General features: G+C 42.9%; 1 protein-coding gene, 1 long non-coding RNA gene and 3 other non-coding genes across 6 annotated transcripts; 4 read left to right on the forward strand and 1 right to left on the reverse strand.

Annotated features, from left to right (window-relative positions):
- Positions 1-11,037, reverse strand: LOC115203381 (protein kinase C and casein kinase substrate in neurons protein 3). 2 transcript variants are annotated; one of them, XM_029768051.1, is made up of 10 exons: positions 10,670-11,037; positions 7,120-7,187; positions 4,473-4,629; positions 4,099-4,334; positions 3,739-3,894; positions 2,620-2,795; positions 2,308-2,428; positions 1,930-2,009; positions 1,612-1,691; positions 1-1,476 (listed from the first exon to the last, which is right to left on the reverse strand). In XM_029768051.1, exons 2-10 carry the CDS (start codon positions 7,177-7,179, stop codon positions 1,367-1,369), a joined length of 1,176 nt encoding a protein of 391 aa, XP_029623911.1. In that variant the 5' UTR covers positions 7,180-7,187; positions 10,670-11,037; the 3' UTR covers positions 1-1,366. The 2 variants fall into 2 exon arrangements, with proteins under 2 accessions (XP_029623911.1, XP_029623903.1); XM_029768043.1 differs by lacking the exon at positions 10,670-11,037 and adding an exon at positions 10,196-10,393.
- Positions 11,038-12,334: 1,297 nt separating this feature from the next.
- LOC115203393 (uncharacterized) lies at positions 12,335-13,794 on the forward strand. The gene is made up of 4 exons (XR_003880159.1): positions 12,335-12,395; positions 12,937-12,965; positions 13,153-13,184; positions 13,406-13,794. It is a non-coding gene; the product is annotated as an uncharacterized LOC115203393 (long non-coding RNA).
- Positions 12,765-12,853, forward strand: LOC115147616 (small nucleolar RNA SNORD88). The gene has a single exon (XR_003866421.1). It is a non-coding gene; the product is annotated as a small nucleolar RNA SNORD88 (small nucleolar RNA).
- LOC115147611 (small nucleolar RNA SNORD88) lies at positions 12,995-13,082 on the forward strand. The gene has a single exon (XR_003866420.1). It is a non-coding gene; the product is annotated as a small nucleolar RNA SNORD88 (small nucleolar RNA).
- LOC115147603 (small nucleolar RNA SNORD88) lies at positions 13,235-13,322 on the forward strand. Its single transcript, XR_003866417.1, has one exon. It is a non-coding gene; the product is annotated as a small nucleolar RNA SNORD88 (small nucleolar RNA).
- Positions 13,795-18,507: the final 4,713 nt, after the last annotated feature.

Below are 18,507 nucleotides of genomic sequence, written 5' to 3' on the forward strand. Positions count from 1 at the left end.
ACATTCGTTTTGTTTCATTTTATTCTTTAGAAAGGCACTTACAGTATGAAAGGCTCAAATATACTACTACAAGAGACAATGAGGGCCGAGGCTTACCTTTCACACACATGCATGTATAGTACACACTCACATATACACACACATGCATGTATAGTACACACTCACATATACACACATTTAGAAATGCAAAAGAAAAACCAGAACGTGGACAGGCACAGAAATGGCATCCTATCCTTCACTTTGGCAAAGTTTCTATTAAGGGTAGTTGCCATCAAGAAGGCGATGAGAGGAGATCTATTACAGTCCCTCTGAGAGGAGATCTATTACAGTCCCTCTGAGAGGAGATCTATTACAGTCCCTCTGAGAGGAGATCTATTACAGTCCCTCTGAGAGGAGATCTATTACAGTCCCTCTGAGAGGAGATCTATTACAGTCCCTCTGAGAGGAGATCTATTACAGTCCCTCTGAGAGGAGATCTATTACAGTCCCTCTGAGAGGAGATCTATTACAGTCCCTCTGAGAGGAGATCTATTACAGTCCTACGTACTCTTATAACACACACAGGCTACAGGAGACTTTGCTGCTCATACTATTACTGATCAGGCTACAGGTATTGATGAATTGTGTTCATTGTCAAAGTTTCACTCCGTTCATAATAATCACTGATTAAAGCCTGTCTAAGCACTGTGATAAGCACTTATTTCTACATAAATGCATGTTTCACTAAAGCGAACAGGAGAGTTTAGCTCTATAAGAACAGCAAACATACAGTATGGCTTCAGCATCAAGTGGTGACATGTACAGTACATGTACGTACCTATAGAATCAGCATCGCAGCTCTCAAATTGTACAAAAAAGGCATCATACATCATATAGCTTTCATATAGGTGTCTCAGGTAAATATATTAAACATTTTCCAACATATTTAAAAGAGAAAAAAAACAGGATATTTGATGCTGTGTAGGTATGCCAAAAGTTCATTCAGAGCTATCATATACCCATAGTGTATTCCCTTTGGATGAAAGCTTTCCTGCAGATAGCATGTGCACTTTTTTCATTTATTATTATTTATTTATTCATAAAAAATGTTTTACCTTTATTTAACTAGGCAAGTCAGTTAAGAACAAAGTCTTATTTACATTGACGGCCTACCCCGGCCAAACCCTAACTCGGACGACGCTGGGCCAATTTTGCGCCGCCCTGTGGGACTCCCAATCACATCCGGATGTGATGCAGCCTGGATTCATTAAGGAACAGTACACAGTAAACATCAGCTGAGGATCATTTCAGACACAATGTTTCTTATCAAAATGAGTCACTTTCATTTTCATTCTATCTATTTATTTTTACAAACATAGTGGTGTAACTACACCGTCTCTACATAGTTGGCTGGGTAGAGTCCCTCTCTCCCTCCATCCTTCATCCCTCTACACCAGCCCTGGTCATCCTCATCCTCAGTCTTCAGAAACTCCTCACCTGGAGGGGAGAGGTGGAGGATGGTCATTATATATCATTCAGTAACAGAGTACCACAGACTCTCTCTCTCTCTCTCTCTCTCTCTCTCTCTCTCTCTCTCACACACACACAGACAAGTACAGCGTGAAGGCCTACCTGCTTTAAAGGAGAGCTCATCTGTCTCCTGTCCGTCATAGTCATAGAGAGCCCTGACCTTAACTCCTCCGATCATTACACTGAGAGAGAGAGAGAGAGAGTGTGTAAATCAACCATACACTAACCCTGACTACAAGCAATTAACACAACAGTCAGTATCTGAACTATATGATTCATCATAATGAGATGGGAAGTGAGTACTACATGTCTCCTGTATCATACTAAGACTGTAACGTAAATTCCTCTACTTAACATCACTGAGATAGAGTTGTACTGTAGGAGGAATCAATAAAGACAGACAGGTGGAGACATGTTTACCTCCTCTCTATGGTGCCTTGCTGTGACTCTACCTCTTTCTCTTTCTTCCCTTTTTTGCTTTTCTTTTCAGGCGTCCACTCCTGAAAGAGACGTTTCATTAGACCCCATTGTACAACAAGGCAGACCGGTCCAGTATATTAGCCTCCAGAGACTGTAATACTGGTCACATTGTTGTTATACTCAGTATGTTGGACCATGTGCTACTGTTATACAGTCTGCTGCATTAGCTTGTAACGCTGTTCACTACATTAGACTAACTCTGACAATAACACAGGGCCGAAGTCTACATCAATCCATATTACAGTACACTATATTAGGCCCCATTAACTTCCATTAACCCGCTGTGTGTGTGAGTGTGTGCGTGTGTGTGTGTTGCACCTGGAACTGAGGCCAGTCGGTGGGCATGCCCGGTCCGTGGGTGTTCTTCCACCAGCGCAGGTCGTCCTGCTCATTAATGGCCATGAGAGTGTTGTGGAGCTCATTATACACAGCCTTCACACTGGGAGAGGGGAGGGAGAGGGGGGGAGGGAGAGAGGGGGAGGGAGAGAGGGGGAATGATAGAGAGGGGGGTTAAGAGAATGGGGCGTGACAGAAATGGAGAGTGAGAGACGAAATAAAGACATTTACACAACTACAACAAACACACCCACACACCATCCTAGTAACAGACTGGCTGCAGGTGTAGCCTACCTCTCGTTGTTGGTGACGTCCAGGTGTCTGTGGACGGACAGGAAGGCCTGTTTGAGGAAGCTGATCCTCTTCCTCTCCTCCTCCTGTGATTGGTCAAAAATACACTCCATCTCCTCCATGTAGCGAGGGGCATAGCGGGTCACCTCCTCCAGAACTTTCTCATAGCGGGCTCGCACCTGGGGGTGTCGCATTGGAGGGAGTTACACATTATTACAAACACAGACTCGCACATTCACTTCTCTCCTTCATTTCATCGGATGGGGCCACAGTGTCTCCTGACCCCTCCTGTCTCAGCCTCCAGTATTTTTGCTGCAGTAGTTTATGTGTCGGGGGGCTAGGGTCAGTCTGTCACATCTGGAGTATTTCTCTTGTCTTTTCCGGTGTCCTGTGTGAATTTAAATATGCTCTCTCTAATTCTCTCTTTCTCTCTTTCTTTCTCTCTCTCGGAGGACCTGAGCCCTAGGACCATGCCTCAGGACTACCTGGCATGATGACTCCTTGCTGTCCCCAGTTCACCTGGCCGTGCTGCTGCTCCAGTTCCAACTGTTCTGCCCGCAGCTATGGAACCCTGACCTGTTCACCGGACGTGCTACCTGTCCCAGACCTGCTGTCCCAGACCTGCTGGAACCCTGACCTATTCACCGGACGTGCTACCTGTCCCAGACCTGCTGTTTTCAACTCTCTAGAGACAGCAGGAGTGGTAGAGATACTCTCAAAGATCGGCTATGAAAAAGCCAACTGACACTTACTCTTGTGTTACTGACTTGTTGCACCCTCGACAACTACTATGATTATTATTATTTGACCATGCTGGTCATTTATGAACATTTGAACATCTAGGCCATGTGCTGTTATAATCTCCACCAGGCACAGCCAGAAGAGGACTGGCCACCCCTCATAGCCTGGTTCCTCTCTAGGTTTCTTCCTAGGTTTTGGCCTTTCTAGGGAGTTTTTCCTAGCCACCGTGCTTCTACACCACCGTGCTTCTACACCTGCATTGCTTGCTGTTTGGAGTTTTAGGCTGGGTTTCTGTACAGCACTTTGAGATATCAGCTGATGTAAGAAGGGCTATATAAATACATTTGATTTGATTTGATTCTCTTACTGTCTATCACTTACTTTCTCTGTCTCCTGCTGAGCCAGCTCTCTTTCCTCCTGAATCTTCCTCTGTTTCTCGATGGCCACGTCAGGGTTGCCCTTGGCGTGGACCTCCCGGTCCCTGGCAGTCTGCTCCTTACGCTGCACTTTATGGAAGGCACTCCTGGCTTTGTCCAGCTGAGGAGGGGCATAACGTAACGCTGACATATTAGTGACTCAATGAAGACTCCCATACAAACCCCTACAAGTCATTTACCTCCGCCCTACCCTATAGAAAGGTATGATCTTTGAGTCTGGGAATTTCTCAGTAGGGATTGTCCATTCAAAGTGGTGATTCATAGTGTCTTAGAGAGACCTCTCTTTCATTTACAGTATTCTAACCTTCTTCAGCCGTTTGGCCCAGGGCTTCTGAGCACGTGCGAAGCCAGTCCCAAAGTCCTGGGACTCCTTGAAGCCTCCAAAGAGCTTCTTATGGAAGCTCTCTTTCTGCCAGGTCCTGACCCGGTCCCCGTCCTCCGAAACCAGGGAGCGACACACGGATGAGTGCAGGGCGGCGAGACGGTCGGCGGAGGAGAGGAAACACTGCCACGCCTGCAGGAGGGATCCATATAGCGGGCCTGTAGAGGGAGGAGAGCAGAGAGAGGGATGAAGAGAGAGAGAGAGAGAGAGAGAGAGAGAGAGAGAGTGGATGGGTATACAGTATCAACAGGAAACATAGTGAGCAAACAGTAAATCTCTTCAGCTGCAGTACTCACTGGAGTCCACCAGGGGCTTCCACTTGTTGCTCCACTCGCTGAGCTGCTGAGCGTACTGCCTCTCCACACGGGCTCTCTCCTGGAAGCACAGCACGATGTCATTACACGCCTGGAAGGCATCCTCCGTGCGCTTCACCGTGCGCTGGTAGTTCCCAGGCTAGGGAGAGGGAGGGAGGGAGGGAGGGAGGGAGGGCGAGGAGGGAGGGAGGGAGGAAGGGAGTGAAGGCGAGGGAGGGAGGGAGGGAGGGAGGGAGGGAGGGAGGGAGGGAGGGAGGGAGGGAGGGAGGGAGGGCGAGGAGGGGGAGGGAAAAGTTTGAGATTGGACATACAGTAGTAATGTAGCAATGGATATTAACACGGATAGTCAGGTTCTTTTCAGTTAAATAACAATTTTACTGTTCCCTCTCTACACTCTCAACACCATGACCTGTAACCTGTTCTCATCCTAACGTCAATCTGTTTTCCTTTAGACAAGTCATTTTAATGTTTTGAGGTTTCTGTAAAAGCCTAATGAAGGCACCATGGGGTGTGGCTGGTGAAAACAGGCCCATAGACAGGCCAGTAAAAGGACAGATGAAAACAGGCCCATAGACAGGCCAGTAAAAGGACAGATGAAAACAGGCCCATAGACAGGCCAGTAAAAGGACAGATGCAAACAGGCCCATAGACAGGCCAGTAAAAGGACAGATGAAACAGGCCCATAGACAGGCCAGTAAAAGGACAGATGAAAACAGGCCCATAGACAGGCCAGTAAAAGGACAGATAAAAACAGGCCCATAGACAGGCCAGTAAAAGGACAGATGGAAACAGGCCCATAGACAGGCCAGTAAAAGGACAGATGCAAACAGGCCCATAGACAGGCCAGTAAAAGGACAGATGGAAAAGGAAGTGATGTAGTAACAGTGGACAATTCACTGAGGGTAATGACATTACCAGAGTTGTGTTTGTGGATGTGGAGTTTGGAAAACGCTCCATTATTTTCCTGGCTCTATTTTCACCCCTCTGCTTCAGTTTGATCACTTTTATTCATTTTCTCTCTCTCTCTCTCTCGCGCGCTCTCTCTCTCTCGCTCTTTCACTCTCTTTCTCTCAAACATACACACACCTTGGCATGTTTCCAAACAATATCTATGTAATTGTCTCTCCTTTAGGTCATCTTCTTGCCGTTCCCTCCCTCTCCCTCTTTCTTTGTGTATGTTGTGGTTTCTACTGACTCTGAGAATTAAGTGAAAACAGCTGAGGAATCTTGCCCAAAGCCAACAGCACTGCTCTAGAACTAGCTGCAGCCAACCAATCACAAAGGCCGAGACAGCTACTACAACTGAGCCTACACAACACTACAGTATATCACAGAAAACAAGTCATCAGAGATCAGACATGGTTCTCTGTAACAAATCACATTTCATGTACATACCAACACAGGAGAGCAATCAAATGGCTGTATAGTTGTGTACATAACAGGCAGAACTAGAACAATGTGAAATGCTGGGGAAACAACAAAGTGAACCTATAAACTCAAATCAATCAGACAGTACAGTGGACTGTCACTCCAGTGATGGCTATTCTACACACTCTACAGAACTTAACTAGTAACAACTATGACAACACAACCATTATACTCCATAATAAGAGCCAGAGGACATATTCAACCCAACACTTCACAATGACAGGCAGCAGCCAGAAGAGGAGGGCCAGAGAACAGCACTAAGAGGAACTGGGCTGGAAACACATCCAACACAACAGGAGGCAGCCCAAATTACAGAGAGAGAGGGGAGATGAAAGTGGGGCAATGACCAGGAGGCCAGCAAACAGGAAGAGAAGAAGCAGACACTGGTCAGTCGGATGGAGCTGCAACTAGCCAATTGGTGGAGCATAGAAGCCAAACCAACCTTTCCTATAGCCATAGCACATTTATCAGCCTATCATGATATGAGCATTATGGAGGATGGTTAAAAACAAATATATTTTTCATTTGAGAAACATATTAGTTATCTGCTCCCTCTATGCACCCCAATAGACATTTATATTTATCAGTATTATTATTGTTTAGTTTTTTTGTTTCATTCACACCTGCACTGTTGGAGCTCGGAGCTTAAGTACTTCACTGTACACTGCAACTAAATAAAAATCTTAAGCATCCAACAACCCATACGCAAAATGTATGGACGCATGACTGTAAGTTGGTTTGGATAAAATCGTCTGCTAAATGGCATATATGATGTATTATTAAGTTGTCATAATCCATTTCAGAGTTGTTTATTAACAGTAATACCGTTGTAATGATTAGGATACGTCTGTAAAGAGTTGGGTGAATGATGGGATGCTGTCCCAGCTAAAAGGGAAGCAGAACTTCATTTATCTGAAGCTAAACAACATATAGCCAGCCTAGTGTGATAGAGAGGCCTTGTACACACTGACCTATGAGCAGCAATACTGTGTTGTCTGTCAAGGGAATCTCTTGTACAAGGTTATCAAGACATCCTGAGGCTAAGTGCTGCTGTGTTTTCCTGTTTCTTCCCCATCTCTACTTCTTTCTCCATCTCTCTCACTCCATCTCTCTCACTCCATCTCTCTCACTCCATCTCTCTCACTCCATCTCTCTGTGCACACACACACGCACACACACACACGCACACACACACACTCACCATCCAGAAGCTCTGTTTGGTGGCATCTTCAGAGGCAACCTCAGGGGGGAGAGTCGACATCCTGTCCACTGAAACAGGAAAATATATAGTGAAATCATTTATGTCCTTCAACATTCTGTGCACCTCTCAACATACCTTTACACCACCCAGGTGGTCAGTTGAATACAATGATGGAAATCCATGAAGACCAGTTTGGTTTAGAAAGTCGGAGATAATTATTTTCCTACACAGTAAAGTTTATTCAAGAGATTGTTACATGTATAAATAAAACTGGACAGATAAGAAGATACACTGTAAAAGCCTTGCTGTGAATTTTACAGTAACTTACAGGCAGCTCAGTCATAAGTAAAATTCTGTGTTTCATATTGTAGTATACCTACTGTAATATAAATACGGTATCAAAGCAAGTACACTTCAACTGTGAATGAATGAAATTCACTGAGGGGTGGGGTTTATATTTCACAGTATTGTTCTGTAATTACAAGGGATTGGTGCAAGCAGGTTGGCTGCTGCAGTATGCAAAGTGTTTCCACATATTTCTGGTGTTTTATATCACGTGCACTTCTGGAGGCCTTAACAAAGGCTTCCAAACTGGCTGCAACCACAGAGCAAAACAGACCAAGGACATGGCAAAATGCTCAACCAATTTAAGGTTTAACCTTTTACTGCAGTGGGCTAAATCAGGGTCACACATGGTAGTCTTAAATAAATCTACTTTGAAACAAAAGTATAACCTCACACACATGGTTATGGGCTTAAAAACAAGAAGAAACCTGTACAATGTCAGATATAGAGTTGAAAGTTTTAAAACGTATATCACAGAAGACTGAAATATAACAAAACTGTTTGACATAGGAACACTGTATTTTCGTTGCTTAAAAATAAAATGATCTTGATAAATTAGCAGATTATGAAAAATATTGATAACAATCCACCCAAAGCCAGAGAGAGCACTTTGGTCATTGACTGCAGGAAAGGGCTACAACTTGCTGCCACTCCAATCTGTCCCCTATACATTTTAAATTGATGAGGCATTGTAACCACATAGGAGTTAAATTGGTCCAGCATTATCACTATCGGGTGCAACAAATATAGCATCTTACAAGGCATGCCTCAAAATATGGTAATGAGCCCGAAACAACAATACCGTGCACCCACTAGTGGTCAAAATGTTTTTGGTGCTCCAAAGATACGGTATGGTACTGTACTCTGTGGTTTGGAATTACAATACCATTAGAAATACAGCAATTATTTCCCTGCCCACAAATTTGTTGTTGTTGATAATACCCCAAATTACCGCATAAATTACAGTTTTCCGTTACAGTGTAGAATTGGACAAATGTGTTGCATAAGCAAAGTATAATTTCTACAGTGTACAGGGTAGACTGATAACTAGCAGTAGGTGAGAGGGAGTTATTCTGGCGTGGTACAGTATCAGTATAATACAGTAAAACAGATACTCAGGGGCCTGGGTCTACCAGCAAGGATGGAATGCCCTCTCCCATAATTCCCAGCTTTGAAACTTGAGCCATCCCAAAATAAACAGGGGGTAAAGGTCACCCCACTGTCCCTGTCTCCCTACTCTCTCCCTCTCTGTGTCTCTGCTGATGGGCTTGTCTTCCCCTCTCGCCCTAGAGAAAACATTAAAACATAGACACACATGCAATATGCACACAACACACACACAAACTCACATGCTCCTAAATCTACAGACACGCACTCAGACAGACAGTGCCGGTTCCAGCGAATAAGAGGTTTCTTAGGGCCCTCGGCCGCTAGCGGGCACGACCCCAAAAAATAGAATTGTCTAAACCTACTATAGAGAGTAAGAATACACCAGGTACAATTTCTAAATGCGGTTGTACATCAGCAGTTTTTCTGCTGCAGAGGAGGCTTGTGGGAGGAGCTATAGGAGGACGTCCTCCTACAATGAGCCCGTCCTCCTATAGCTCCTCCCACCAGCCTCCACTGTTCTCTTGTTATGTCAGTCACTGACAGTCACTCCATTAGCCATGTCAGCTAACAATTTGTTTAATAGGTAGTTAGTCTAGCCAGCTATCTAAACACGTAGGGCACGTGTCCAGGGGCCCTGAACTCCAGGGGGGCCCCATTGATTTTGTTAGTCATTCCCATTAAGATATCATATTAACATGGCATACGTCTTTACAAAATGTGTAGAATTGCAGGAAATTAGCTTTAAAACTGCAAAACAAATCCCCAAAAGGCTAGAGCAGACAGACTCACATGCTCAGTGACACAAAATATAAACTAGAGAGACAAACCCACATGATCCCAAACAGCTTACAATAAAACCTCTCTCAAGGCATTTTACAGGGAATGTAACAAATCCCACTCTGTCACAAGACTAATCTTTCTCTGCCTGTTTTCCAGATATCTCTATCTCTCCCACCCTCAGTCAGACCCACTATCAGATCCAGTGATTCTTCTGTATCTGCCTCTATTCATGGGTTATCACATGATTCTCCATCTCCAGTGAGGGCCTGTGATGAAAGTGTGGATCCTTTCTGTCTCTCTCGCTCTCTCTCGCTCGCTCTGTCTGTCTGTCTGTCTGTCTGTCTGTCTGTCTGTCTGTCTGTCTGTCTGTCTGTCTGTCTGTCTGTCTGTCTGTCTGTCTGTCTGTCTGCAGGAAGATGACACAACTCACAAAGTATTTTGTTCCCTCTCACTACAGGAGGCCAGATATATAATGAATAATTTCCTTCTTAATCTTTGACCCCTTTTCCTGTTCCCTCACTGGATCCTCTCCCTCTGGGCAGGGCTAAAGCATGCTGGGAATATTTTAAAATGTAACCTTTATTTTATTCAACCTTTATTTTAGCACAAGGAAGACCACGAGGAAGAACACAATGAAGAACTATCAATAGTTGCTTTCTCTGTTGATAATCTCTGAGAATGAGAGCTATCCCTTCATTCCTTTGAGATGGACTGCTAAATACATATATCGTCTGCGACTGCTAAACCAATGATTCGTTTTTCTAGTGAAGGACACCGATCAGTACAGATAGTGATAAGAGCATACCAAATCAAGGTATTATTTAAATAATATCTCACTTACCATCTACTGGCATAGATTTGAGTTGATCACAGACCATGCAAAAAAATCTGAAATTCCTGTGTGCTGTCCAAGTCAAACTATTAGAAATCTATGGAGGAGTCCAACACTTTTGCAATAGCCTACCCCAAGAGAAAGCAGAAAGGGTAAATCTTCTGAAACTTAATGAAATGCTGAAGCCTGGCACATACTCCCACTGCCAACTCTCTCACCCCCTGTCTACCCTCTCTTCCCCCACCACAGTACCCATCACCCCCTCTGGCATACACTCTCTCTCCTCCCCCTGTCCCCCGTTTTGGCTGTCACACATAACTCAGTACATACACCCACGCCTAGAGGAAATATATAGCAACATATGAATTCATACTACAAAAATAGACTTGTACAGCAAACTATCCGTGTATCAGGTCTTAATGAAGTTTGAATTCAGCCAGAGAAATCTGAGGTTAGAGTGAAATACATGGAAAAGTTTCTTACCTCTCACTCGTTCACTGCTGCTGGTGGCCTCACTGTTTTAACTTGCTCTTCTTTTCTGGGTTAAGTTTCTCTCCACCCTCCTCTCTCCCTCCCCTTCTGTCTCTCCCCTTAGCCTGCTCAGTTTTTCCCGTAGTTCTCTCCTCTCTCTTCCACTACTTTTACCCTGCTTTTGCTCCCTCTTCTTCCCTTTCTTTGGCCCACTGTCAGTGTCGGATGAGTTGGCTGTCTTTTTCCCCTCTCTCCTCCCTCACCCGCTTTCTCTGTTCCCTCTCTCTCTTCAAAACAGCTGCAGAAAACGAATTCTCTGTCTCTCTGTACCACACCACTGGACAGCACCCCTCCCACTTCTGCTCTCTTTCCCTCTTTCTCTTTCTCTTTCTCCCTCTCTCTCTCTCACTCCTACCCTTGCTCTACCTCTCTCCATGGAGTGTTAATAAAGTGTGCAGTGTTTTTGGCTTTTGGTGTGTATGTGGTCTGGGGTAGCAACCTTTGACTAGGACTGTTACAGAGCACTGTATATGTGTTCTATATAGAGCCTAAGGTTTTGTTATATAACTGTATGTTGTTAAATACCACTACACAAGCCACAGAATCACATATTATATAGTCAAAGATTAGAAGAACAAAATTCCACCCCCTTACACGTCCCCCTTGCCTCTCCTCTATACATTCCCCAAGGGTGTTTGGGGGTCTGCCACAGCTGGTGAGGACATCCAGTGTGCGAGTGTGTGTGTGTCTGAGTGTGTGTGTGTGTGTGAGAGAGAGAGAGAGAGAGAGAGAGAGAGAGAGAGAGAGAGTGAAAGAGAGAAAGAGAAAGAGAAAGAGAGAGAAAAACAAATAAAAGTGATAAAACTGAGAGAGAGAGAGAGAGAATGTGTGTTTTACTTTAAAGCTGTGGATCTCTGGAGATGAATAGGGGGTCATATTACCAACAGCAGTCACTCACATACCTTATGATCTCATGCCTAATGCTATGCTACACTTCACTGCTCTGCCTTGCCAGGACTTGTCGTTTCAGAAATTAGACAGTTGAGCTGCTGACACAGTGACTCTGCAATGCAGGCGTGGCATTCAAGCTCATGTTATTGTCATGGTACAGTACTTTGACTAAATTTGAATCTAAACAGTTTTGATTACTATGTTTAACACTTGTTGTTCATCCCAAATGATTCTGAACCTAAAACATTGGGCTGTCATTGAGGGGAAATACAGTATTATTAATCCTCACATTATGGTTCCAAAAGTAAAACCACTCACACAAAGTTACCATTATAATGAACTGTATTATACTGTGTACTATACTGAAGTGTATTATACTGTGTATTATACTGAAGTGTATTATACTGTGTATTATACTGAAGTGTATAATGGTAACTCTGGCAATAGAGTATCCTGATCACATGTTCTTTTTACCAATTAATCATGTATGCTTTGGCATGTATGGCCTCTCCAATGGTTATCTTATCCAAGACAAAATGTTGCAAGTAGTTAACAAATTAAATATTCATATAATACACTTTAAATACATTTTATTTCATAGTTCGACTACAAGTTGTTAATTCTAAACAAGGTGATTGTTTTTACTTACGGATAACGGCGCCTACGATAGGCAGCAAAACAAATGGGGTCCTATTCTTTGGTCCTCCCATAAATGACATATAAAAGCGGCCATTTTGGTGGGTCAGCCTTTTCTTAAGGTTAGACTGGAGGGTCAACACGTGGCTTGGTGAGTATGACGCTGGACATTTTCGTATTATTTGAATTAAAGCTAGATATAGCTAGATAGTTCCTTTCCTCAGCAGTTATGTTTTATTTAGTTAGACAGTAAATTAATTCCCTCGATGTGGCTAGCTAACGTTAGCAGCTTGCTAGCAAAGTAGGCTAATTGTAGAACGTCTGCAGGAAGCTCATGTTGGTTTAGTTAGCTATAGCTACTTAAACGTTTATGAAACTTTCAATTTATAATTTCGACTTGAGATAAATCAAGTGTTTGGCAAATATATCTCGTTTTGATATAGCCTATACACAAGAGGGTAAACCTTTCTATGGACACTGCTTAGCTAGCAAGTTATCTGGGCCATTGCGGTGTCTGGCACGTCTCCTTTGATGTTTTGCACTGGGCTCTGAAATTCTGTGGCGATAAAAGTGCTCTCTGGCTCTGACAGGCCCGAGTCTGAGGATGCTCGCGTCTACTGTAGTTAGTCTTGTCTGCTTGATTGTCCGTTGCAGATATTGTCCTTATGGTAGTCTTTTTCTATTGTCCAAAGTTTACGAGGCCGACAGAACAATCCACATGGTGAGTCTGGTTTTCTTTCATATGTACTTTGTTTCCTATGATGTTTTGCACTGGGCTCTGAGTTTCTGTGGCGATAAAGTGCTCTCTGGCTCTGACAGGCCCGAGTCTGAGGATGTTAGTCTGAGTCTTGTAGATTTTTTTTAATGTTCATTGATTATTGTCCTAATGGAACTTATTTTCCCCAAAGGTGATAAGGCTAAGTGGATACCAAACTACAAGGTGAGCTTTAAGTACTAATGACTAGCACATCGACACCTTGTTTAAATGTCTTTCTCCTGTGATGTTTTGCACTGGGCTCTGAATATCTGTGACGATAAGGTGCTCTCTGGCTCTGACAGGCTTGAGTCTGAGGAGACTGATAATAATTAATCCCATAGGATCCTTGTGTAGGTTGTGATGTAATTATTTTCAGACAGTTTTCTATCACTTTTTTCATGCAGATCTTGGACCTCCACAGAAGATGTGATGACTGCAGACTGTTAATTAACATGGGGTGAGATCTTTAATGGATCATTTAGGAGCCTGTGTTTTGCGCAAGAGGCACTGTTTTACCTGTATTTCCAGCGTTATCCAGCTGGTGTCACTTCAGTCCTTTTTTTTGTTTCAATCAACCAGCTCACCAATTTATCAAAGCAGTAAGGATTATTTCCCCAACATGACCAAGATTGTGAAAAAATATCCCTCTTGCTAATAATTATGTAGATGTGGGAAGAATTGTTAATACAAGGGCTGACTCATCAATGGAAATGTGCTGACCTAAGTGAGATTATTTTTTTTATGTTCCTGATTGTTATGCAAGGCTGAAACATTAAAATATTTTTATCAGACACTCTGGGTCTTGTCTTTTTTAACTTTACTGGTGAGCTCCCCCCAGGAGGTGTTTGTGAAGCAAATGGTCTGTTTATTTGTACATGGAATAAATGACCACTCAATTTTATTTCTGCATCTTTATTGTAATTCTAATTTACTCATCTCTTAACATTTGACATTCATATATTGATAATATGAATGTGCATATGTATATCACATTCTGTAAGTTACTGTTCATCTGCTCATACTTCTCATCAGTTTAAAATCTTCTCTTAAACAAGATGATGCTTTCTATACAGCCATATCCTGACAGCGTAATTATACACCTCTTGAATCCTGCTTTGAGATGGTGGTGAAAAACACTGCAAAACAAGTTTGTCACTGCCACATTTACCCAACACAAGTAATTGGTAAGGTTGTCATAGCAGCAGGAACAGGCATTCATACCTTGATATTCTAAGAGGAATGTGATAATGAACCCATTGCATAATGCAGTGACTGTAAACCAGCTGAACAGTACATAGTCTCTCACAGTGCAGCAGCTGTGTAGGGGGCTTTCTGCAGGGAGTTGATGCCTGGAGGACATGCACAACAGAGGTCTTCCATAGGGAATGGAGTGAGCGATATAGAAAGCTCTTCAGGTAAATAACATTGTACCTTCATTTGAAACATTATTTGGAAGACAGATTCTTTAGAACTTTAGGGTTTTTTACATCTAAAACGATAATTGGGATGAGCATTATTTTCATCGTCCTTATTGCTATATCACCTGCATTAGGAAAACCTTGCTCACCAGCATCATTCCCCATCCTGAACTCTGCTCATGTAAGGCTGTCTACACGGGCAGCCCAATTCTGATTCTTTCCACTAATTGGTCATTTGACATCTCAGATTTTTTTCTAGATCTGTCAATTGTTCTGCCTGTGTAAACGGCGTTTGTGTGTGTGTGTGTGTGTGTGTGTGCATAAGGACAAGGATCTGAAGGCCTCACATTCCTCCAGATTGGAGTGAGATGGAAAGCACTCATGTATGTAACCTGCCAATACCCACCCACTGCTGGGGGATGTGTGTTTTAGGACTCAAATGTGGTGTTTAGTAGTAAATAGATGATGGAAAAGCCCTTATTTGATTTTAGTGTTGGAGAAAAATGTCCAACTGATCACAGATTAAACAAAGCACACAATCCAACTGTAAAGGCAAGGTGAAAATAGGTCAATACTAGTATAATTCCTGTGAAAATGACAGATTTAACCTTTCCTTGCTCAGGAACATGGACGAACCAGGGACCCCATCATACATAAGACATTTTTTACCTCTTCTCATCAGGTGTTTGACAATGGAAAGGTGAAGTAATCAACATTTAAAAATAGATTTGGTAGATAATTTGAACTCCCCACATAATTGGAAGAGGTAGTGTAAACTCTAACACCGCCTATTAGCTAGAAAGGTAATTTAAACACTTTCACTAAGAACTGTTTAGCTGGTTAAACAAAGGTTTGCCATGTGTGGCCAAAAATGTATGTCCAAGTCAAGAAAGCTTTCCAGCAGCTCTCGCCACACTGGAAACTTATACACGTGTGCTGTTTCAAAGCCTGTGTCATTATTGGCTTCAATGAGTATAATTTGCTCTATATTAGGAGTTGATTAATAAAGTTGACATACTTATAAAGAAGATATTATCCTCCACTGTAGGTATGTAATTCTAAATGTTTATTCTGTTATTGATAGCGATGTAAAAATCACGTTTTGTTTTGGGGATTTTGCGGATCCCCGGTTGAATAGCCCTGACAAATTAATGTTGAAATGAGTAGATAAACAATGAAATATCAATAAATAAAATACTACTTTAATGATCCATAATGACTTGAAATGTACAAAATAGAAACAAATTTGATGTGAATAATTCTATGCATCTTTTTCACAATACCATTTGTCTCGTGGCCATTTCCAGGGCACAATAGCTACATCTTGATCTGCATAAGATGATGTGAATAATGACAATGTAGTGAATCTAACTTTGGCTTCCACACAGTGAGGTTTAAAGTGATACGTATATTCACAGCTTTACACACAGACGCTGCCTCAAAGTGAGAGGAAGCTTGGATGGCAGAGGAATTCTTTCATAAAAATATATTTTGGGCTGGATTCAACCCAGAACGCGGAATATCGTTATATAGCGCAATTGACATTGAGAAGTAATTTCCAATTGAGCCGACAAATGCAGTGTTTACTGTGAATGCAGTCTGCGAATGTGGGAACATTGTCTTTAAATGCCAATCGTGCTATAACGGTCTTCCACCCTCCGGATTGAATCTAGGCCTCAATGTCAATCTGAAGCATACATCAGTCAAACCTTCATCATTTCAAAATATTATACCAAAACAAGAGGGCAAAGTAAATGTGGTGGTTTTCTGACTAGACAAAAGCCTTGATATGTAAAGCATTTTGTACATCAAACTAAATAGATATTCTTTCAGTATTTTTGGAAGTAACAATATAGTTTTATTATATTTATATACATTTTAAATTGTTAGACACCATGGTGTCATAGTTTGACCTACAGTCATGAATCTCATGATAACAATTTTATAGGATTATATCGACTAACACTACTGGCAAAATTATGAAAATACATTGCCTAAAATGCAAAAGAGCGCCACCTCAGCCATGAAAGGCAGAACGGGGAACTGCACCTTATAACAGTAAGGACGATGATAGTAATGATAATAGTAACAATAATTCTCTTCATATCAATAGCAGTATTCCAGACCCATTTTAAGTTAAAAAATTGTTGTAAGAACAATTGTAGTATTAAAACAGAACATCTCTCTCCTCCCACTCATTTGGGCCTCAGTTCATGTTCTCATGTTTCTGTAGAAAGAGGTTTTGGAAGGAGTGGGGGGATTGGGTGGGAAAGAGGAAGATTTGGCAGTTTGTTTCTCTTTCCCTCCCCTCTCCTTTTCAGTCTCTCTCCTTTGCACAGAGAACTTTATAACGGTTGAATAGCAGTTGCTTCGAAAGTCTTTCGTATAAATGGAGTATATCTTCAATGAGATTTTGTTTGTCACGTATTCCCTCCATCTCTGAAAGCACAGTCCCTTTTAGTATAAGATACATCTTGGATCCAAACAAATATATTTAAGGTGTCCCATTAATTCTAACACAAACAGAGAGAGAGAGAGTGTGAATGTGTGTACATTACGTACATGAGCATTTGTAAGTGTGCATTTCTGTATGTGCCAGTATAGTGATCTGTGTTATTGAGTGAGAGGGTGTACATGTCTGTGTGTTTATTTCTATGCTGTTGGTCTGGGCACTTATTTTTGCTACAGATTTGTAATACAGTGACCAGTCTGTATATAATATGCCGTTATAAGACTTAAGATGATAAAGAAGCTATAGAGAAATAGAATGTGTTTACAGGTCCTTATCGAAGGGCCTTCAGTGAGCATGGAGCCCTCCCATTGGTGAGGTAAAAACAGACAACCAATCACACACAGTCATACAGACAGGTTTCCTCCAGACACAGCCACTACAGCCACGTGAGGATTTACCCATCAAGCTCTTTCCAACAGGGGACCAGTCATATCATTCAGTCCAACAGGTAGGGGCTCCGCCGATGACACCCTGACCCCTACAAGAGGTGCTCCACCTACGACATTACCAAAGACAGGCATGTAGGCTGCCACCTTGTCTCATTCATGCCCATATTCTGAACTACAGAATATGGACATGAATATTCATCCCAATAACTCGCTCCAGCAATGACATTCAAAGAGCTCTTAACATTTCTATTCACTCACACAGGTTTTCATTGACTGCACTCCACTAACTGTAAGGGGAGTCTCTCCTGAAACTGAACACACCTGAACAGCCAGCTATGGAGCCAACAACAGTCAAGCTAGACAGCTACTGTACCTAATCCTTACCCTAGGGTAGAGAGGAGGAGCTAGACAGCTACCTAACCCTAGGGTAGAGAGGAGGAGTTAGACAGCTAACTAACCCTAGGGTAGAGAGGAGGAGCTAGACAGCTACCTAACCCTAGGGTAGAGAGGAGGAGCTAGACAGCTAACTAACCCTAGGGTAGAGAGGAGGAGCTAGACAGCTAACTAACCCTAGGGTAGAGAGGAGGAGCTAACTAACCCTAGGGTAGAGAGGAGGAGCTAGACAGCTAACTAACCCTAGGGTAGAGAGGAGGAGCTAGACAGCTAACTAACCCTAGGGTAGAGAGGAGGAGCTAGACAGCTACCTTACCCCAGGGTAGAGAGGAGGAGCTAGACAGCTAACTAACCCTAGGGTAGAGAGGAGGAGCTACCTAACCCTAGGGTAGAGAGAAGGAGCTAGACAGCTAACTAACCCTAGGGTAGAGAGGAGGAGCTAACTAACCCTAGGGTAGAGAGGAGGCGCTAACTAACCCTAGGGTAGAGAGGAGGAGCTAGACAGCTAACTAACCCTAGGGTAGAGAGGAGGAGCTAGACAGCTACCTAACCCTAGGGTAGAGAAGAGGAGCTAGACAGCTAACTAACCCTAGGGTAGAGAGGAGGCGCTAACTAACCCTAGGGTAGAGAGGAGGAGCTAGACAGCTACCTAACCCTAGGGTAGAGAGGAGGAGCTAGACAGCTACCTAACCCTAGGGTAGAGAGGAGGAGCTAGACAGCTAACTAACCCTAGGGTAGAGAGGAGGAGCTAGACAGCTAACTAACCCTAGGGTAGAGAGGAGGAGCTAGACAGC

The sequence above is a fragment of the Salmo trutta genome, chromosome 1 (assembly GCF_901001165.1).
Source record: "Salmo trutta chromosome 1, fSalTru1.1, whole genome shotgun sequence".
NCBI lineage: Eukaryota > Metazoa > Chordata > Actinopteri > Salmoniformes > Salmonidae > Salmo > Salmo trutta.